The following is a 23,305-nucleotide window of genomic DNA, read 5'->3' as shown; positions in this document are numbered from 1 at the left end:
GACAAAAGGCAAGGCCGCTTGATTGGCCAGCTACAAAGCATGTGATCGTCAACTCGGTAAGCAATGCTCTCTGGGAGATGTAGTCGTCGCGCTCATACAGTGTAGTTCTTGACGCCGCCATAAAACTACAAATCCAATAAACCCCTGGCAGTGACTGGATTATTTTGGCATATGAGCCCTTGTTGTAGTTATCCATGTTGGTCGTGTTATCGTGTAACAGGCAGGGACGGTAAGAAATGTTATGTTAACATATGGAGGCTCTTAGAGGATTGAATCTGTACGCATACAATGCTGCAGTAATGTTATTGGCAGTATTACTCATTTTTAACCCCTTCCCTCTTTAGCCACTTTTGACCTTCCTGACAGAGCCTCATTTTTCAACTCTGACATGTTTCACTTTATGTGGTAATAACGTCGGAATACTTTTACCTATCCAAGCGATTCTGAGATAGTTTTCTCGTGACACATTGGACTTTATGTTATTGGCAAAATTTGCTCGATACATTCAGTATTTAAATGTGAAAAACACCAAAATTTAGCGAAAATGTGCAAAAATTAGCATTTTTCTAAATTTAAATGTATCTGCTTGTAAGACAGGCAGTTATAGCACACAAAATTTTTGCTAATTAACATCACCCATATGTCTACTTTATGTTGGCATCGTTTTTTGAACATCCTTTTATTTTTCTAGGACTTTACAAGGCTTAGAACTTTAGCAGCAATTTCTCACATTTTCAAGATTTCAAAAGGCTATTTTTACAGGGACCAGTTCAGTTGTGAAGTGGCTTGAGGGCCTTATATATTAGAAACCCCCATAAAGTCACCCCATTTTAAAAACTTCACCCCTCAAAGTATTCAAAACCGCATTTAGAAAGTTTCTTAACACTTTAGATGTTTCACACGAATTAAACCAAAGTAGAGGTGAAATTTACAAATAAATTTTTTTGTTGTTGCAGAAATTCATTTTTTTGGTAACACAAAATTTTACCAGAGAAATGCAACTCAATATTTATCGCCCAGGTTGTGCAGTTTTAGGAAATATCCCACATGTGGCCGTAGTGCGCTTATGAACCGAAGCACCGGCCTCAGAAGTAAAGGAGCACCTAGAGGATTTTGGGCCTCCTTTTTATTACAATATATTTTAGGCACCATGTCAGGTCTGAAGAGCACTTGTGGTGCCAAAACAGTGGAAATCCCCCAAAAGTTACCCCATTTGGGAATCTGCACACCTTAAGGAAATTATGTAGGGGTATAGTGAGCATTTTGACCCCACATGTTTATTGCAGAAATTATTGGAAGTAGGCAGTGAAAATGGAAATCTACATTCTTTCAAAGAAAACTTAGGTTTAGCTAATTTTTTTTCTCATTTCCACAAGGACTAAAGGAGAAAAAGCACTACAAAATTTTTCAAGCAATTTCTCCTGAGTAAATCAGTACCCCACATGTGGTAATAAACGGCTGTTTGGACGCACGACGGGGCTTAGAAGGGAAAGAGCGCTATTTGGCTTTTGGAGATCACATTTAGCAGGAATGGTTTGGGGAGTCAATGTCGCATTTGCAAAGCCCCTGAGGGGACAAAACAATAAAAACGCCCAAAAAGTGACTCTATTTAGGAAACTACACCCCTTGACGAATTCATCTAGGGGTGTGGTGAGCATTTTGACCCCACAGGTGTTTCATAGAATTTATTAGAATTTGGCAGTGAAAATAAAAACAATCCTTTTTCTTCAATAAGACGTAACTTTAGCTCAAAATTTTTCATTTTCTCAACAAACAAAGGAAAAAAGAACCCCAACATTTGTAAAGCAACTTCTCTGGAGAACGGCAATACCCCATATGTGGTCATAAACTACAGTTTGGGCACATGGCAAGGATCAGAAGAGAAGGAGCGCCATTTGGCTTTTGGAGCACAGATTTTGCTGGATTGGTTTCTTGACACCATGTCGCTTTGCAAAACCCCTAAAGTACCATTACAGTGGAAACTACCCAAAAGGGACTCCATTTGTGATACTACACCCCTTGAGGAATTCATATAGGGGTGTAGTGAGCATTTTGACCCCACAGCTGTTTCATAGATTTTATTTGAATTGGGCAGTGAAAATAAAAATTAAATTTTTTTTCCAATAAGACGTAGCTTTAGGGCAAAATTTTTCATTTTCTTAAAAAATAAAGCAGAAAAAGAACCCTGACATTTGTTAAGCAATTTCTTCCGAGTATGGTAATACCCCATATGTGGTTATGAATTCATTTTTGGGCACAGGGCAGGGCTCAGAAGGGAAGGAGCGCCATTTGGCTTTCGGAGTACAGATTTTGCTGGATTGGTTTCTGGGCGCCATGTAGCATTTGCAAAACCCCTGTGGGACCAAAACGGTAGAAACCCCCCCAAAAGTGACCCCCCATTTTGGAAACTACACCCCTCAAGGTATTCACCTAGGGGTGTAGTGAGCATGTTAATCCTGCAGGTGTTTTGCATAAATTAGTATGCACTCGATATTGCAGAGTGAAAATAGGATTTTTCCATAGATCTGCCAATATGTGGTGCCCAGCTTGTGCCAACATAACAAGACAGCTCTCTAATTATTATGCTGGGTTTCCCGGTTTTAGAATCACCCTACATGTGGCCCTAATCTTTTGCCTGGACATTTGACAGGGCTCAGGATTGAGAGAGTACAATGTAAAATTGAGGCCTAATTTGGCGATTTACACACAATTGGTTCACAATTGCAGAGGCTCAGATGGGAAATAATAAAAGAAGTGACCCCATTTTAGAAACTACACCCCTCAAAGCATTTATTAAGGGGTGTAGTGAGCATTTTCACCCCACAGGTCTTTTCCATAAATAAATGCGCTGCGTATGGTGCAAAGTAAAAATTAAAATTTTTCCCCAGAATTGCCAATTCATTGGCAAGTATGTCGTTCCCAGCTTATGCCACTGTAGACACGCACACGAAAAATTGTTAAAAGGGTTCTCCTGGGTATGGCGGTGCCATATATGTGGAAGTAAACTGCTGTTTGGGCACACTGTAGGGCACAGATGGGTGGGAACGCCATTTGGCTTTTGAAGCGTAGATTTTGCTTGGTAGTAGTTTTGTTTGAGTATTGCTGGTGTTTCCATTTATAATGTGGGGGTACATGTAAGCTGGGCAGAGTACATCAGGGGGCATAGTCAGGGGGTATAATAATAAGGTAAGAAATAATAAAATAGATCCATAGATGTGTGTTACGATGTGAAGCAATCCTTTCTGCACAGGCCGGTGTCGCACTGATAAACTGTGTCCTTTCTTATCCCCCTTTTGGTCCACACTCCGCACCATTGCAGTTTGGGGAATTTTGCTAGGAAGTGTTGTCCTGGTATAATACGGGCACCCTCGCTTCTAGAAGATATGTTTGGCCCCCCTTCCTGGTTCCCTAATTTTAGGGCCCCGATAAATCGCCTCTTGAAACAGACGAAATGTTCCCCTCTGATCTGCACAACTTCATATTTTTTATTTCCTGACTTATGGAAGCCTTAACTAATTTTATTTTTTCATAGAAGTAGCGGTATAAGGGCTTTTTTTGTGGGACGAGCAGTAGTTTTTATTGGTACCGTTTTCGGACATGCGACTTTTTGATCACTTTTTATCCTATTTTTTTGGGACAAGGTCACAAAAAAACAGCAATTCTGGCATAGTTTTTTTTAGTTTTTTTTATACAGCGTTCACCATGCGTTATAAATTACATGTTAACTTTATTCTGTGGGTCAGTACGATTCCGGCGATACTTAATTTATAGCACTTTTTTTTATGTTTTACAACTTTTTGCACAATAAAATTACTTTTGTAAAAAGAATGTATTTTTTCTGTCGCCAAGTTGTGAGAACTATAACTTTTTAATTTTTTCGTCGACGGAACTGTATGAGGGCTTGTTTTTTGTGAGACGAGCTATAGTTTTTATAAGCACCATTTTTGGATACGTGCGACTTTTTGATTACTTTTTATTTGAATTTTTGTAGGGCAAAGTGACCAAAAATCAGAAATTCGGGCATTATTTTTTACGTCGTTTTTACGCCGTTCACCGCGTGGAATAAATAAGATAATATTTTTTATAGTTTAGGCCGTTACGGTCGTGGCGATACCAAATATGTATGGTTTATTTTGATTTTTCAATAATAAAGGACTTTATAAGGGAAAAAGGGAGATTGTGGGTTTTTTTTTCACTTTTTTTACACTTTACTTTAGTCCCACTAGGGGACTTGAAGGTCCAACTGTCAGATTTTTTTTCTAGTACATTGCACTACCTAATCGGCTTCCGTAATGGCACACAGGAGGCCATTGTTAGGTCTCCTGGTGTCATAATAGCAGTCGGCAGTCGTGCGATTGCAGGGCACAGCTGGCGATCTGCTAGCAACCACAAAGATCCAGTGAGCGCATCCGATCGCTGCATCTGAGGGGTTAATGGCAGGAATCGGAGCTAGGTCGGGTTCCTGCCGTTACAGGTGGATGTCAGCTGTAACATGCAGCTGATATCCACTGCTGATGACGCCGGCTCATCTTCTGAGGCGGCGTCATCTTGCCGGCGACTACGGAAGCCTTTCAGGCCCCGCCTCTGGGAAGATTCAAACCCCTCCTTCTGGAAATGGAAATCTAATTTATAATATAATTATAAATTATAAAATATAATTTATAGAATCTAATTTATCATATTTCCTGACTTGTGAAAAAAATTAAAACAATGTGTAATCACTTAAAGAGGCTCTGTCATCAGATTTTGCAACCCCTATCTGCTATTGCAGCAGATAGGCGCTGCAATGTAGATTACAGTAACGTTTTTATTTTTAAAAAACGAGCATTTTTGGCCAAGTTATGACCATTTTTGTATTTATGCAAATGAGGCTTGCAAAAGTACAACTGGGCGTGTTTACAGTAAAAGTACAACTGGGCGTGTTTAAAAGTAAAAGTCCAAATGGGCGTGTATTATGTGCGTACATCGGGGCGTGGTTACTTCTTTTACTAGCTGGGCGTTCTGACGAGAAGAATCATCCACTTCTCTTCAGAACGCCCAGCTTCTGGCAGATCACGCTGTGACGTCACTCACAGGTCCTGCATCGTGTCAGACGAGCGAGGACACATGGGCACCAGAGGCTACAGTTGATTCTGTAGCAGCATCGGCGTTTGCAGGTAAGTAGCTACATCGATTTACCTGCAAACGCTGATGCTGCTGCAGAATCATCTGTAGCCTCTGGTGCCGATGTGTCCTCGCTCGTCTGACACGATGCAGGACCTGTGAGTGACGTCACAGATCTGCACTGCCAGAAGCTGGGCGTTCTGAAGAGAAGTGGATGATACTTCTCGTCAGAACGCCCAGCTAGTAAAAGTAGTAAACACGCCCCGATGTACGCACCTAATACACGCCCAGTTGTACTTTTACTTTTCAACACGCCCAGTTGGACTTTTGCAAGCCTCATTTGCATAAATACAAAAATGGCCATAACTTGGCCAAAAATGCTCGTTTTTTCAAAATAAAAACGTTACTCTTATCTACATTGCAGCGCCGATCTGCTGCAATAGCAGATTGGGGTTGCAAAATCTGGTGACAGAGCCTCTTTAAATAATAATTGTTTAACTACAAAAAAAAAAATTCTAGCGACACATTCCCTTTAAGCAAGTGAAATGCAGCTCGATCGGGTTGAGATCTGGTGATTGACTTGGCCATTGCAGAATATTCCACTTCTTTGCCTTATGAACTCCAGGGTTGCTTTCGCAGTATGTTTTGGGTCATTGTCCATCTGTCCTGTGAAGCGACATCCAATCAACCTTGCTGCATTTGGTTGAATCTGAGCAGAAAGTAAATCCCTGAACACTTCAGAATTCATCCGGCTGCTTCTGTCTTCAGTCACATCAATAAACAGTAGTGACCCGGTGCCTTTGGCAGCCATGCATGCCCATGCCATCACACTGTCTCCACCATGCCATCACACTGTCTCCACCATGCCATCACACTGTCTCCACCATGCCATCACACTGCCTCCACCATGTTTTACAGAGGATGTGATGTGCTTTGGATCATGAGCTGTTCTAAGCCTTCTCCATACTTTCTTCCTCCCTTCATTCTGGTACAGGTTGATCGAGGTTTCATGCTGTTCCAGAACTGGGCGGCTTCTTTACATGTTGTTTGGCAAAGTCTAATCTGGCCTTTCTATATTTGAGGCTGATTAATAGTTTGCACCTTGTGGTGAACCCTCTGTATTTGCTCTCATGAAGTCTTCTCTTTATGGTAGACTTAGATACTGATACACCTACTTCTAGGAGTGTGTTCTTCACTTGGGTAGATGTTGTGAAGGGGTTTTTCTTCACCATGGAAAGGATTCTGTGATCATCCAGCACTGTTGTCTTCTGTTGACGTCCGGGCCGTTTTGGGAGATCACAAGATCACCAGTGCGCTCTTTGTTTTCAATAATGTACCAAACTGTTGATTTGGCTACTCCTAACATTTGTGCTATCTCTCACTATCATTGAGGGCTCCTTTCATCTCATGTTGTGGGTTCACAGCAACAGATTCCAAATGCAAATACCACACCTGGAATCAACTCCAGACCTTTTACCTGCTTAATAGATGATGGATTAACGAGGGAATAGCCCATGCAGGCCAATAAATCGCTATTGAGATAATTGTCCAATTACCTTTGGTCTCTTGAAAAAGTGGCAGCAACATATTAAAGGGAATGTGTCGCTAGAATTTTTTTTTTTTCAGTTAAACCGTTAGTATATAAATGATTATACATTGTTTGAATTTTTTCACAAGTCAGGAAATATTATAAATTAGATTCTAATTTATAACATTTCCCTGTGCTGGTCACTAGAGGGAGCAATTCCCAAAATTGCAGCATTGGCAATGTGGTAAAGCAACCTCATTGCTTTATGCTGCAAATTTGGAGTAGACACACTCGTTCTAGTGTCCCCACACAATCCCCCCTCCCTTATTCTGGCTAGTGCCAGGAGAAGGAGGGGGTTGAATGTTCAAACCTCCTACACTGTGTGCCGCCATTTTCTGAGCGAATGCACAGTGTAGGAGGATTAGATACAGTGGTAATCAGACCGTATAACACTAACATACACATACATCACATACACAAACATAACTTAGTTGCTCCTACCGCTGCCTCCGCTCCTAGTCCTTGTGTCTGCGCTGCCTTGAACATATGGCCGAAAGCCGCGACCGGAAGTCGTCATCTTACTGTCCGGCCGCGGCTTCCGGTCCACATGAAAATGGCGCCGGGTGTTTCTCTACCAAAGACCTTCCTTTTGGTCTGTGTGGGAGCGGCACATGCGCCGTTCCCAAAAAGACGGCGTACGCTATAGTGAATGGAACGGCTCCCGTTCGCATTCTCTATGGGGTTGTATGTGCCGTATTCCATCTCTGTATGTGTCATTAATCGACACATACAGAGATGGAAAAAAAAAATGGCAGCCCCCATAGAGAAGTAAAAATAAGTAAAAAGTACAACACAAAAACACAAATAAATAAAATGTATTTTAATGACCTACTAAAAGCAATATTATATAAAAAACAAACAAATATTTTGTGACACATTCCATTTAAAGAGCTGTAATTCCTAAACCCTTCTTCAAATTATGATATGAATACCCTCAAATTAAAGCTGAGAGTCTGCACTTTAAGCCTATATTGATTATATAACTGTATATGCAATATATTTTGGTAAACATCTAAAATGCCAAAACTTGTGTCACTGTCCAAATAATTATTCTGTTCTGGATATTCACTTTTCAATGTAGAAGAGGTGAAATTTGCAACAAATCTGCTACATGTACCTTAATGGTTATAACCTCGGGTGTTAAAAGAGTTCATTATTTCCTACTTAGGAAATGTTCAGACGTGGCGGATTTGCGGTCCGGATTCTGCAATTTGAATCATCCGCAGTAATTTACAGCGCAATACAAGTGAATATGGTTTTCAAGACCCTGTCCACATGTAGCAGGAAAAAAAACTGCAGTGAAAGCCGAGCATTCTGCAAACTTTCTATACCGTTGCATTAGTCTGTTGCGGAGAAGTAATGCAACGCACGGGCTGAAAACTGCAGTAAATCCGCTGCTAAATTTGGAACAAAATCTGCATGTTTCATATGCAGATTTTGCAGCAGATCGAGTGCGGATTTCCGCTGAGCCAAAATCTGCAACGGAAATTGTCTGCCACGCCTAAACACGCTCTTAGTGTCCAGTGTGTTACTCACTTCTCCAAGCTCCAAAAAATGTTGAAAAATAATCAAACTTATATTTTACTTATTTCTCAAAATAAATAATATTTAGGCCCCCTTCACACGACCGTATTTTTTCCCTCCCGTAAATACTGGCCGTAAATACGGGTCCTTTGTCACACGTTTTTAACCCGTATTTACGGACCCGTGCCCGTAAATACTGGTCCGTTGTCATCCGTATTCCACCCATATTTACGGACCCGTAAAAAAGGGGACTGGAAATGATGTCACAATCATGTCCAAACCCCTTATAAGGGTCACATGATCGCTCAGACGCCATTTTCTCAGCTTCCCTTTATTCAAAAATTTAAATCCCCTGAAGTCGCCTAGCAACGCTCCTGTAATTACGGATGCACACACACGTAGCCACCCATAATTACGGGAGCTGCATAGACTTCTATGGGCTGCCCGTGCCGTGATTACGGCCTGAAATAGGACATGTTCTACATTTTTCAACGGCCCGGGCACATTCCCTTACGCAAACGAAGTCTATGGGCCCGTAATTACGGGCATTTTTACGGTTGTGTGCATAGAGCCTAATCCAGTGCTGGAATTCCTGCCTCAAAGGCTAGGTTCACACTGAGTTTTTGTGACGGGTTATTGGACGCGGAAACTGCGCCGCAAAACTCGTCAAAAATGGCCCGAAAATGCCTCTCATTGATGTCAATGGGAGGCGGAGGCGTCTTTTTCCCGCGAGCAGTAAAACGGTCTCGCAGGAGAAAGAAGGGACATGCCCTATCTTCCGGTGTTTACGCCTCTGACCTCCCATTGACATCAATGGGAGTCAGAGACAGCGTATTTCGCTGAGTCTTAATGGCGAAAATCGGCGTGCAGGGAGAGGAAAATTTGCCTCAAACTTCCAAACGGAATTTTGAGGCAGAATTTCTGCCTGCAAAAAACTCAGTGTGAACCCAGCCTAATATTTAGGCCATGTTCACACGGCAGAATTCTGCTGCAAAATTCCGCCTCCCATTTATTTCAATGAGAGTCAGACGCTTCTGTTTCCCGCTTGCTCATTTTTTCAGCTAGTGGTAAAAAGAAGCGTCCTGCTTGATCTTCTGGTGGATTCTGCCCGAACCTCCCATTGAAGTCAATGGGAGGAGGAATCTACCTGCTGACAGCAGTAAGGGTATGTGCACACACACTAATTACGTCCGTAATTGACGGACGTATTTCGGCCGCAAGTCCCGGACCGAACACAGTGCAAGGAGCTAGCATCATACTTATGTACGATGCTAGAAGTCCATGCCTCGCTGTCCCGTACTGTAAACATGATTATACTACGGGAAAGTTGTCCTGCAGCAAGGCAGGGACTCCTAGCGTCGTACATAAGTATGATGCTAGGAGCCCGGCTCCTTGCACTGTGTTCGGTCCGGGACCCTAATAGTTGCGAGGCAGATTTTGCGGCGGGACCCACCACATAAAATCCGCCGTGTGATCGGACCCTTATGCTTTCAGTTAAGTTGATTTCCATCACAATCTGATAGAAGTGAAGATAGAACTCAGAATAACAATTATTACATATTTATTGATCAGTACGCTCCTAGAGAAAGGAGCATAGAGTCTGACAGATGGATCAGATTTCCATCAGTCAATTGTTTTTAAATCTGCAGACAACATTAATATATTTCATCATTGTAAAATTGTTGATAATTGTTACCTGTAGAATTGAAAATGAACATTTGTTTTCCAAATGTTCGTTTTCCTTTGAATTGTAATACTCCGTATTGCCACAAGGTGGCACAATTGTGTCATTAATGAAATAATTCTAGCAGCATTTCTGCACTATTGTAGGGAAGCCTATAGAGCAGGTTTACCTGCAGGTCTTCACTACTTCTTGAATAGAACTTGGATGATAATTACTGTTACAATATTTGGTTACCAGACATGTCCCTTATTAAAATAGAACGAAGATTCTACAGCTGTCAGTGATTGTTAAGAATTCGGCACATATCAACCCAATGGCTGTATTTTTCTGCTATAGGTATATTGAACCGCATTGCTTTTTTTTCGTGTACCACGACCCCATTTACATAACGTATACGCCAGAAAAGCTCGTGTATGTACAGTTGTCAGGACTTGTTATAGTATTGGTTTTTTTTTCTATGTGTGTGATTGTGTCGGATATGTATTTATGGTATAGAATTTATATGGAACTAACTGGATTGAATACATAGAGATATGTTCTTTTTTTGTACATATGTTTTAAAACTGTTTGTTTTCAAAATAAAATATGTATTGAAATGAAAATAAACCAATGTATAAACTCTTACCTTTTCCTATCTCTTCTGTATCCCATAGCACTGCAGCCATCTTTGTTTGTCTGTTCAGGCCACTGACCGAAGCCTTACATCTGCCTCCTTCTGTGAAGCGACTGGGGTGACCGCCTCCACAAATTCAAGGTCCAATATAAGCATTAAACCGGATATCAATTTATCGAAAAAATAAATATACGGTTTACCACGAGGGATTACAATGTAATAAAGGGATTAATAAGATTAGAAAAAATTGTTTTTTTCAATAAGCAGCATACTAGTAATACAGTGACTGTTTGGCTATCGACACTGTAGTCAAAATGGCCGCTTTAGGCCAAATGGTCTGCTTTGGGCAATGCCTTTTTGTTAGAAAGGCCCCCCGACAATATAAGCTGATCACAAGGTGTCCCACTGTTGGGACCTCCAGCAATCAGTGGTAAAAGATGAGCAAACCCGGCAGCAAGTGTTCAATTTTCCTGCAATGCCCCCGCAGGGGACATTAAGCATTACACAGTTCTCATTAAAAGCAAAGCGTTGTCCGTGTAATACACGGGCGTGCTGGGTCCTCCAGATAAGATACATTTTGTAGTTGCTCTCTGCACCGGCTTATAGGTGAGGATCCTGAACGGGACATTAAGAATTCCCTAATAGGGTATTCGTGGTTTAGCTGGTAGTCCATTGTTTTTATGCATCAGTCTGACAGAGCATGCTGGGAGTTGTAGTTTCTCAACAGCTGGAGAGCCACAGGTTGTTAACCATTGCTGTACCTGAATACCAGCTCGTTGTCAATGCAAACAACTACTCATAATACATTAGATATACAACAGCAATGTCTTCGTTTTTAAATATTTCCCACATGGTGTAGTAAAAATGGCATCTAGAATGCAGCACACAATTCTGCTGTCTCCCTGCCACGTTCTAGTGAGCATTCATGTGATTGTTACAGGGAATCAGGTATTGATTATGAACCTAGAGATGTTTATGTTCTTCAGCCGAATGCCATGCCCAGAAGAGTTTTACTGTCATTGCCGACCAATAATCCTGCGTCTGTGACTGCATTCTGCAAAGATGGGAACATTATTAGAAATAATCAGTCACTGGTGACATTGGAACTTTCCCTCCAGATAAACTGCACCCACTGACTGCTGATATCGGAGGCTGGCATTTTGCGCTAATTGAAAAGGAGCCGATTTGTTTGCCAGGGACAGGACCTGAGTGGAGATTTGTTTGATCATTGGACACTTTTTTAAAGTGTGACTCGACTTTTTGAGGTTATTTTGAGAAATATGATGACATTTTTACACATGGGATTTTTATTTTAGGGCATATTTTAGGTGCTCTGCTCAAGAGGACATAGTGGGTACTACATTCCTCACATGGTATGGATATGTGGGCATCTTAGACCAGCGCTTCTTACTGACCGAGAGGGCTCACACGATGGCTTCTTCCACCTGCTTAGACTCATGAGTACACATTGTTCCATTGACCAGGACATCTTATAGATTCCCTAAAATAAAGTGCTACTCTATAAGACCAAAAGTATGTGGACACCTCTCCTAATTATTGAGTTTGGATGTCTCAGCCACACACATTGCAAACCGGTGCATAAAATAAAGCACACAGCCATGCGATCTACATACACAAAAATTGGAAGTAGGATAGGTCATTCTAAAGAGCTGAGTGACATTAAATGCAATGGGTTTCCCGCAAGTCATTTTGTGAAATCTCTGATCTTCTAGATCTGCGCCGGTCAATGGTAAGTGCAATTATTGTGACGTAAAAGCATCTAGGGGTAACAGCTCATCTGGTAGACCACTCAAACTTCTACAGCAGGGGCGTGTAAAAATCACCTCTCCTCTTGCATCACTACAAAGTTCCAAACTACCTGAACTGCACAAGAACTGCGCATCGCGAACGTCATGGAAAGAGTTTCCATGGTCAAGCGCCTGCATACAAGCCTAAGATCACTGTGATCCAGACCTTCTAATCCAACATCAGTGTCTGACCTCACAAATGCTCTTTTTGACTGGGCAAAAATTCCCACAGACACTCCAAAATCTTGTGGGAAACTTTCCCAGAGGAGTGGAAGCTGTTATAACGGCAAAATGGGGCCCAACTCTATATTGGCACCCGTGGTTTTGGAATAAAATATCCAACAAGCTCGTTTACATGTGATTGACAGATGTCCTTATACTTTTGGACACCTGGTGTATGATAAATGACAGACGCACTTTAAGTAGCACTTCTTTAATATGAAGTTTTAATAAAAAATTATTCCTCATAAGGTTTTACTTTACATTATAAGTGCCCTGTCTCCTACATACGGAGATCGGCACTATAATATAGGTGACAGCAGTGCTTTTTATTTAAATAAAAAATCTATTTTTACCACTTTATTAGCGATTTTAGATTTATGCTAATGAGTTGCTTAATGCCCAAGTTGGCGTATTTTTACTTTAGACCAAGTGTGCGTTGTACAGAGGAGTGTATGACGCTGACCAATCAGTGACCAATCCGCGTCCTGCATAGGGATCCTGTTAGATCAGTATGTGCTGTCTTATACTAACACATTAACAATACTGAAGTGTTTAGACAGTGAATAGACATTCCACGGGATGTCTATTCACAATCCCTGCACTTCGTTACTGTTTCTGTGGTAGTTACAGCAGAGCAAGCGTAATCTCGCTGTAACCTGTCATTTACCGCGTAATCTCGCGAGATTACGCTTCCTCTGCTGTAACTACCACAGACAGAGTAACGAAGTGCAGAGCTTGTGAATAGACATTCCGTGGAATGTCTATTCACTGTCTAAACACTTCAGTATTGTTAATGTGTTAGTATAAGACAGCACATACTGATCTAAAAGGATCCCTATGCTCTGACTAAATGAATGGAGAGGAGTGCATGACGCTGATTGGTCACTGATTGGTCAGTGTCATACACTCCTCTGTACAACGCCCACTTGGTCTAAAGTGAACACACGCCCACTTGGGCATTAAGGAACTCATTAGCATAAATCTAAAATCGCTAATAAAGTGGTAAAAAAAGATCGGTTTTTTAAATAAAAAGCATTAGTCACCTACATTACAGCGCCGATCTCCTTATGTAGGAGACAAGGCACTTATAATGTGGTGACAGAGCCTCTTTCAGGACAACCCTTTTCTTATTGTAACTCCCCCATCGGCTCCCAGATTGATGAAGATCTGGATGCCGGAATCCCCTCTTTTCCCACCCTTTAAAACTTGAGTTGGCTTGGTCTCCCTTGTTTCAAAGTTCTTGGGGGTTCTGCCTGCCAGCTTTACCCAGGTCCTGCTCAGAGTTATGCCATGATCTGCCCAGTCTTCACCTGCATAAAGAACTACACTCTCTATTTAATCCGTTAATATGTACAAAAGGAGCATTTCTTTATAGGGGTGACATTGACACTACCCCATGTAGACGCTGAGGGGTTCACAGAACGCAAGAACCATCCCGATCCCTTCATCATTACACCCCATATGGGTTACATTCAATAAGATTGGGTAAAGCTGCTCTAACAGAAATCCATTAGCATTGCCTTTGTTCGCTCCATCACAATTACTGTACAATGTTATATAAACCCTTGCTGTGTGCGGACAAATACAATCTCATGATGAATGATTTGGCTCTGGCAATTATTTAGCATATATACCATTGTATGCTATAATATCGCAGGCTAATAATAATTTATAGGTTATTCCCTTAAAATGTACATTACCATCTGTTAAAATTACCAGACAATCTATCATTACGTGTATTTGCCGTCATTCTCCACCAGCTTTCCAGAAAATGTGCTTTCTATACAAATATAGAGAAATTGCTGCTGCACAATTCTACTGCAAAAACGGCATTGTGTTCAGTAATATTATGCGATACCCGGCTATTACATCTCCATTAAATATAAATACATGTATATGATTCCATTAAAATCTCAGCTAGATAAGGGAGCGATTTAGCCTACAGTCTGCCAAATATATCCCCCAGAATCTGTGTGTGCACCTGCGAACATCTTGCATTTACAAGGCAGATTCTTCTCCGCCCGGGCACTGAGAACTCATTTATTGCAGCGAGGTTGGATGGGAACCTGAAATGACTTTCCACTGACTTGTGTCCGCAGATATTTACTGGCAATGACTGTGCAGTGAGCCTTGTTGTGTATGCCGCCTGTGCCCTGCTACAGACTCTTATCCACCCTGTAAAACACTAGTTTCTGCATTTGGTATGAGTCAATGCCACAATTTCTGCAGTGATCTATAAAAATTTGTTCACGATCAGCAATCATTGGGGAATTTTAAAAGGAAAAATTTGTTTTAACAGGAAATTTGTGACCTCTGAATTCAGTACTGGAAATGTCGGCATTCCCAATATTGAGAATTTAAAGTTTTGGCATGAATGGACAGATTTTGGAGCGATCAGGACATCTAGGCAGGATTTGTATTGATTGAGGGCATTGCCTATATTTGTCCGATCTACAGTTTGTTAATGGAGTTGTCCAGTTTGGGGGCGGTTTTTCATACTGATGACCTATCCACAGGAGCGGTCATCCGTATATGATCGGTGGGGGTCTGACACCCGTAACCCGCACCGATCAGCTGGAAGCTATGCAGGGGTCTGTGCCAGAAGCTGAAGGCACCAACCATAGCGGCCATGCTGGGTTACTGCAGCTCTGCTCCTATTCACTTGAATACCCCACCGATCATATACTGATGACCTATCCCGTAGATGGGACATCAGTATGAAAAACAGCCTCCAACCTGGACAACCCCTTTAATATTAGCTCGTAGGTTGTATTGTCATTCTTTCTTCAGTAAACTATTCATGATGGAGCATGCTTGGAAGCCGGACCATTTTAACACGTTGATGGGCTTAGTGCAAAATGGAATGCATCGCACTAGGGCAAAAGTTACGTTCTTGCGTGGGTTTCCTCCGGGTACTCTGGTTTTCTCCCACACTTAAAAAATATACAGATAGAGAATTTAGATTGTGAGCCCCACTGGGGACCGTGAGTGAGGACGACTGTACAGTGCTGCAAAATATGTTGTTGCTATACAAGTAGCCTGTTATATGGTGTGCACATAGTGTAAAATAGTTCTCTAGGATGTACATGCAACTCACCACACAAATGTATCCAAATGCCTATTTTTTAGCCTAATATTTCCTACAGATGCGCCTCACAATAGATGGGGATTCTTCCCTTGTAGTTGCAGAGCAGTGAGAAGGCTGTGGGGGTCTATAACGTTGTTTGGGATGTCCACGACTGGAAATATTAGCACTGCTGGGAGATCTGGTGCAGCTGACGGGTACTATACAATTTTATACATCTTCCCCCTGAAACTCTTCTACTGTTACACAAAATAATCTCTTTAGTCAATGATTTGCTCATATGCTTGAATGGGCTCACAAATCCCAAATCATTTGGCGGTTTCGTGCAATAGTGATCTGCGTGTCTACCAATCTTCCCAAATAAAACATTTCTAAAATGTAGTCTATAGCCAATCTTTGGCCGAGCGTTAACTAGAACTGTTCATTGTGCATCAAGTAGATATTGGAAGTGGGTCTAGTCCCTCCACTCATGGGTTTCTTATGGGGGCGTTCTACTAGTCCACAATTCTGATCAGGATTGTAAGATTTTTGGAAAGTATATTATGGTTTCCCTTTTGCAGCTTACAGTTACATAGTTACATACCGTAGTTAGTACGGTTGAAAAAAGACATATACAGTGTTCTATAAGATCAGCTGTCATTTCAGGAACATTCACTTGTGACGTCTTGGAGGTTTGATTTGTATGGTAGTTTTTGGGTTGTTAAAAGAAGTGCATGCAAAACTAGACAGCCTTAATGCATTCTTTTCTGTAGGCTCCTATATCATTTTACTGATAAAACACTTAGAACTACTGTAAATAGTCGCTGGGTGGCCACCTACTCCACCTACCTATTCCTCATAATATCGATGTTGAGAAGATGACCTAAATCTATTGTGAGGAGAAATTCAACGTTTTGGAGGTAAAGTAGGTATTTTCTACTTTCCTTCACTAGATGTCATAAGCCGTATTTTAGTTAGAGCTAGATTTCGCAGATGAAATGTTGTTTCTGAAGTGTAAGTCGTTTTATAGAGTGACTGCGCTTTCCACAACTATTGATGTGTCATAGATACATATCAAAATTTTGGATCGGTGGTGTTCCGGGTTCTGAGACCCCCACTATCGCAGTAAGGAGTCGCAGTAAGGAGACCCCACTCAGCTGAGCACTTTGCGCCTTCGGCTGTGATCAGCGCTCCTCGTCAGCCTGAAGATGGCTCTCATAGATGTTCTATGAATGCCGCCTCTGGCCTGACAGGGAGCGTCGATCGCTGCCAGAGGCACAAAGTGCTCAGCTGAGTGGGGTCTCCTTACTGCGACTCCTTACTGCGATAGTGGGGGTCTCAACACCCGGCCCACCACCGATCCAAAATTTAGATATATCTATATGACACATCAAAAGTTTGATGAAAGTGCAGTCACTCTTTAAAACCAGGGCTGGCTTGCAGGGTGTTTTTAGATGGGACCCCTCATATGGCCCGGCACCCATGGCCGTGACCACCACGAATCTTAACTTTAATTGTATAGCATTGTACATAAATGACCTTATGTATGGAGCTTTTACTTGATCACTATATGTTGGTATTATTTGGATAGTGTACGGCGGTATTTCCTTGTGAGACTCTGCTACTTAGCCAATGTACAGTATATTATTTTTGTAGTATATGGTGGTGGCATCATGTATAGGATTGTTGTTTAGTCAACATTTGGTACTCTTTGGCCACCATGCTGTTTACATGCGTGTATACTTGGGCACTGTTTGGTATGTTTTTTTTTGTACACATTCCACCATATGGGGGAGAGGGTGCTAATAGAAGGTACCACACAGAATACCATATAACATGAGGCCAGCCCTGCTTAGCACATGCAAGCAGTGAGCCTGTTCCCGTGGGATCTCTGATCTGGACACTGCAGATGGTGCCCACTGCTGGTAGTTGTTACAATGTGGCATTATCCTTCTCCATCTGTTTTTTTTCCAAAGAGGTTCCACAATAATGTAAAACAGGGTTACTCCGTGTATGAACATTTCTGTTGGATCTGTCAAAAAGGTTGTCGATGAGATTGCCTACAAGACGAAGCACCTTATATTGATTTCTATGTATAGCCGTGTCTGTGCTTGCAGCTGTTGGGCTCATCCTTATAGCGTCTAGCGAGGACACAACTATAAGGCAATGCCTACTACCTCCTCAAGTATCATATATGTTTCCGAGAAAGAAAAAATCTATATATCCAGGGAGATGATCTGAACGCAGCTCCCCGACCAAGTGGTCATCACACTCTCCTCTCTCTACTTGTGCTCATAGGGGTCATCCATTATACAAGTCATGGACCCGAAGTGTCTGGTTCATTCATGACCATCACACCAAATATAAAGACCCCTGCGGTGACTACAGTAATGGGTACTATATATATATATATATATATATATATATATATATACACACATACACAGGCCAGTCAACATAAAAGCAATACAGAAACACAAGGTGGATGACAATGCAAAAACTCACATATAAGCTAGCAGAAATATCTATTTTTCTAAAGGAAACACAAAATTACACTAAATCATAATTAGAAAATAAAATAAACTGTTCTGGAGAAATCAAATGTGATTGGCTGCTATGTTCAACATGAGAGATTAATTATTCATTACGCCCAGAGTCCTGCAAAATAAATATCCATTGTAAATGACACAATGTAGGGTGCTAGACTTAAATCGGAAAATAACTGGTTTAAAAACAACTGCTGACCATATCTGCTCGGTGCTCCATTTTACTAAAGTATATTTTATTTCAAGGCCATAGAGGAATTTTAAGGGTTAGGTCTTCTGTTTGGTGGAAATTTATGTAAATCTGATATCATACCCTTGTACTGTATCAATTCATGTGGTACTTTTTGTAACGCTTTCTTTACTCTGCCAATCACATATAAAGAGGTGGATTTAAAGGGGTTGTCCAGGATTAAAAAAAACATGGAGTCTTTCTTCCAAAAACAGTGCCACACCTGTCCGCAGGTTGTGTGTGGTATTGCAGCCCAGCCCTATTCACTTCAATGGGGTATTCTGTGGAGCAACCTGTCAGCAAGTGCTCAATTTTCCTGCAGCGCCGCCACTTGGGAAATGAATGAGGGACACCTCTCTATTAACCCAGAATGCTCTAATATAGTGTTTCCAATTTTTTTTCCTAACCTAGACAACCCCTTGTTTTAATTTAGCTTCTACGTGTATAAGAAGACAGAGGAAAAGTCATCTCTATCAATAAGATTCATTTACCGTAAAAGCTTTTAAATACCAGCAAAACGATGAAAAATACAAACATATAAATGAAATGAATATAAATCTTAAAAAAGGCAAACAAACAAAAAGTGCAGCTCGTGTTCACTTACATTCAGTAAATATGAATTCACGGTGATGAAAAAAATATTTTTTATTATTTTTAGCAATTTTTTTTTTCCGGCTCCAGAAACATTTTGTATATTCCATGTCATTTCTCATGCATTAATGAAAAGACGAGACTTTTTCAAAGCATGTTTTAATGTTAAAAACAATGTTTTATGACAAAAATTTAGAACAGTGAATGTCTCTTCTTGTCACAAAGTTTAAGGCCATATTTTACGATACCGCGTAGGAACCAGCAAGTTCCTCTTCTGTTCCTATACATTTAGCTGATGCAGCCAGAATTCATTTTTCTCAGCTTTGCAGGTAGGTTACTATCTAACATTGTCCCCAAGGTCAGCATGCCCTGGGTCTTCTTCGGCAGCTGAAGGTTTCCAGTAGACTGTGTCATGCATTCGGGTTTCACCTTGAAATATTTCAATGGCGTATTCTCAGTGTCTTCACACGTGGAAACGGTGATCCGTTGGATTTTTAATGGGAGATCCCCAGTGCTGCACGCTCTCTCTACACTATTGCTGCACATTCTTAGGAGTTTTCCTTGGGCATTGCCCCGACTGAGTTTTTGAAGCTTAGTAGGAAGTAAACTGCTGCCGACTTCAAACACGTTGAGGTAGTCTAAAGAGCAAACCCTCTCCCGGTTGTATTTATCACTGCAGAGATAGTTTAGAGGAGAACTGGGGGACTGTTTTTCCTCTAGTTCCTTTACACTATAGTATGGGGTTGGGACTTCAAATGTAGCATGAAACTGGGAGTAGTCCACTCGAAAGAAGCCCTCTTCTAGTGACATGACCGGAAGAAATCTATGTCCCCAAAGCACTTCATCTTCTGTGTAAGACGTTCTCGCTTGGCAAGTCATTCCTGTAAGATAATCATTGCTTCATTAGCTTCATTGAATTTCCCAACAAAAATATAACCTATTAGTTATAGAGGGTTCACTTACATATGGCATGTACAGAAAAGCAAATGATGGCAGGTTAAACTGCCCTAATGTGTCCATGTCATGGGGAAGCAAACTGATCCAAACAGAGAAAAATGTGAAAGGTACAATATTGTCTACTGTACAATATACTGCCTCTCTATGCTGCACAGACTTGTTTTAGGTCCTTACACCTAGAGGAACAGAAAGCATGAAAGGACTACACAATAAATCATGTAGAACCAGGACCAAGATAAGGGAAATGTGCAAGAGCAAAGGTATTTGTTATTGCTGTATATATACCAACAGTCCTGGTTTTTTTGCAAAAATGTCCCCAAACTGGACTTAAAATAAGGTGGAGTTAAAGAAAATATGGACTAAAAGGTGTATTCCTGACCAGGTTGGAGCATTCCCAGGCAAAATAGGCGTTGGTCTTCAAATAGCCTGCAATTTGGGATATAAATGTTTAGTTATTATGCCTGCGACATGGAGGAGTCTTTATGTAAGCAAAAAAAGTTAGGCTTTACATTTCACTTACTAGGGTAACCTACTGAAAAAAAATGAACATGGCTCCAAATACATATACTGTAGAATGGCCCTTAAGCGGAATGTCTGGGACTAAAAAAAAAGAGTTTGCCACTCTAAACAGTGTCTGATATTGCAGCTTAGCTTCATTCACTTAAATGCAGATGAGGTGCAATATCAGTCTTAGCCTATTGACAAGAGTGGCGCTGTTTATAGAAAAAGCCAGATTCTTTTTTTAATCCCAAACAACACTTTTAATATTATTGTAATGTATGAAGGCTTTTTAAATTACATTTGTGAAGTGTTCAATGGTTTAGATTCTGCAATCTGGCCAACTGCGGACAATTTAGTGGGGAATTGTTTTGAAAAAAAAATCCTGCCAAACCCACACAGCAGTTACATAATTTCACTAGATCAATTTAACATCATTCATCGCTATATGAAAGTGTACCGAACATTGCAGGGGACATAAGTCATATGTGTGTACATGTGGAACATCACTATTTATGGCTATTATATAACTTGTAGTTTGCTATCTTTTTTAACAGTTTTCCCCTCTGCAGGTTCTCTCTCTAATTCTCAATTTTCCCTAAGATAGCAGGCAGAGCCTAACTGCTATCATGTCTTCTATACACTACACATAGAAGAGGAGAATCCTGCTCTCATATCTCTATCACATATATAGAAGCTGCAACAGCATAGATGTGATTATACAGCAGTAATGAGCGGTGTAGCTGTTAATTCAGCACTGGGGTGAGAAATAACACTTACCAGGAAGCTGCAGCACCTCTGTGTGTGTCTTTCTCACTCTGTTTCTGCTCCCCTTTCCCCTCTCCATAGACTTCTATGAGCAGCATGTCTGTGTCTTTCTCTCCTCTGACTGTAAAGAACCCTTTCCTATATTGATGTTTGAATCGCCTTCCCTCCACACACAAATTATGTTACCTTGTCCTGTGTGCAGTCCTTGTGATGAATAAATCATGTGGCAAGACTTTGTATTGACCATATATATACTAGTCCTTCTCAATGAATTAGAATATCATCAAAAAGTTAATTTATTTCAGTAATTCAATTCAAAAAGTGAAACTCATATTATATAGATTTATTACACACAGAGTGATCTATTTCCAGCATTTTTTTCTTTTAATATTGATGATTAAGGCTAAAAGTTAATGAAAACCCAAAATTCTCAGTGTCTCAGAAAATTAGAATATTAAATAAGCCCAATTTCAAAAATGATTTTTAATACGGAAATGTTGTCCTACTGAAAAGTATGTACAGTATATGCCCTCAATACTTGGTCGGGGCTCCTTTTGCACGAATTACTGCATCAATGCGGCGTGGCATGGAGGCGATCAGCCTGTGGCACTGCTGAGGTGTTATCAATGCAGCGTGGCATGGAGACGATCAGCCTGTGGCACTGCTGAGGTGTTATCAATGCGGCGTGGCATGGAGGCGATCAGCCTGTGGCACTGCTGAGGTGTTATCAATGCGGCCTGGCAAGGAGGCGATCAGCCTGTGGCACTGCTGAGGTGTTATCAATGCGGCCTGGCAAGGAGGCGATCAGCCTGCGGCACTGCTGAGGTTTTATCAATGCGGCGTGGCATGGAGGCGATCAGCCTGTGGCACTGCTGAGGTGTTATGGAAGCCCAGGTTGCTTTGATAGTTGCCTTCAGTTCGTCTGCATTGTTGGGTCCGGTATCTCATCTTCCTCTTGACATTACCCTATAGATTCTATATGGGGTTTAGGTCAGGCGAGTTTGCTGGCCAATCACGCACAGTGATACTGTGGTTATTAAACCCGGTATTGGTACTTTTGGCAGTGTGGGCAGGTGCCAAGTCCTGCTGGAAAATGAAATCAGCATCTCCATAAAGCTTGTCAGCAGAGGGAAGCATGAAGTGCTGGAAAATGTCCTGGTAGACGCTGCATTGACTCGGGACTTGATATAACACAGTGTACCAGCACTGCTGCTCAGTGTGGAAAGTCCTGTTTTCAGATGAAAGTAAATTTTGCATTTCATTTGGAAATCTTGGTCCCAGAGTCTGGAGGAAGAGTGGAGAGGCATCAATCCAAGTGCTTCTGCGCTCTGTCTTTTTCTTACCTTGTCTCATTCCCTCTTCTTCTCCCTCTCTCTTCTCCTCTTTATGTCTATTATTTATATCTATCATTACATTATTGATCTGGTTCTTAAACTATGTTGTGCTCTATTCTCTGTTCCTGAAGGAGCACTGTCATGGGAATATAGTAATTCTCTATTTCTCACCTGTAGTTTCCACAATACCTTCCAGAATGACGACGATCTCAAACTGCTCGCTCCTTAGTGATTTCTGTGAGAGATCAAAGAATGGGCTCCGCTGGTTAATCTCATGGCAGATGGTTAGTGGAGAAACTAGGAACAGCTGATCAGCTCCGGTGCCAAATCCAACATCCAGCTCACGTTGGTCTAACGGCAGGAATTCACCTTCTGGGGTCTGTCTGGACTGAGAAACAACGCAAATAATAAGTATTAGAAATTCTGCATAGAAAGTAGATGAAAGTCATAAATAAAGTAAATGTTTTTTGTATGTTTTGCAGAATGTCATTTACATTTCATTACAATAAGTTCTAGGTGGTGCAGCTCATGTGCTTCCTTATCTCTTAAATGGTCACTGTCGTTTCAACAAACTTATTCGAATGCTTCATTCACACTATCGTCAGTATACGTTTATCTCTCCTCCGTCAGAGGAAGAGAGGATCGATACATTAATCCCTTCCCGCCGCAGCCAATTTTCAGATTTTCATTTTCGTTTTTTCCTCCCCACCTTCCAAAAGCCATAACTTTTTTATTTTTCCATCGATATAGTCCTATGAGGGCTCGATTTTTGCGGG

The 23,305-nt window shown here is 41.2% G+C and overlaps 1 protein-coding gene and 1 long non-coding RNA gene across 2 annotated transcripts in view; one reads left to right on the top strand and one right to left on the bottom strand.

Moving 5' to 3' along the window:
• Positions 1-150: 150 nt before the first annotated feature.
• LOC142666440 (uncharacterized) lies at positions 151-23,001 on the top strand. The gene is made up of 3 exons (XR_012851685.1): positions 151-229; positions 10,553-10,653; positions 22,707-23,001. It is a non-coding gene; the product is annotated as an uncharacterized LOC142666440 (long non-coding RNA).
• LOC142666439 (G protein-activated inward rectifier potassium channel 1-like) overlaps positions 19,009-23,305 on the bottom strand; it is a 29,736-nt gene continuing 25,439 nt past the window's right edge. The window contains exons 2-3 of the mRNA XM_075846480.1: positions 22,701-22,917; positions 19,009-19,853 (exon numbers count right to left, since the gene is read on the bottom strand). Coding sequence (XP_075702595.1) covers positions 19,261-19,853; positions 22,701-22,917 — 810 coding nt within the window. The 3' untranslated portion in view covers positions 19,009-19,260. The remainder of the gene's footprint in view (positions 19,854-22,700; positions 22,918-23,305) is intronic.

The sequence above is a fragment of the Rhinoderma darwinii genome, chromosome 13 (assembly GCF_050947455.1).
Source record: "Rhinoderma darwinii isolate aRhiDar2 chromosome 13, aRhiDar2.hap1, whole genome shotgun sequence".
NCBI classification, from domain to species: domain Eukaryota; kingdom Metazoa; phylum Chordata; class Amphibia; order Anura; family Rhinodermatidae; genus Rhinoderma; species Rhinoderma darwinii.
Note: the sequence above shows the minus strand (reverse complement) of the source record. Positions and strands in the feature narration are given on the sequence as shown.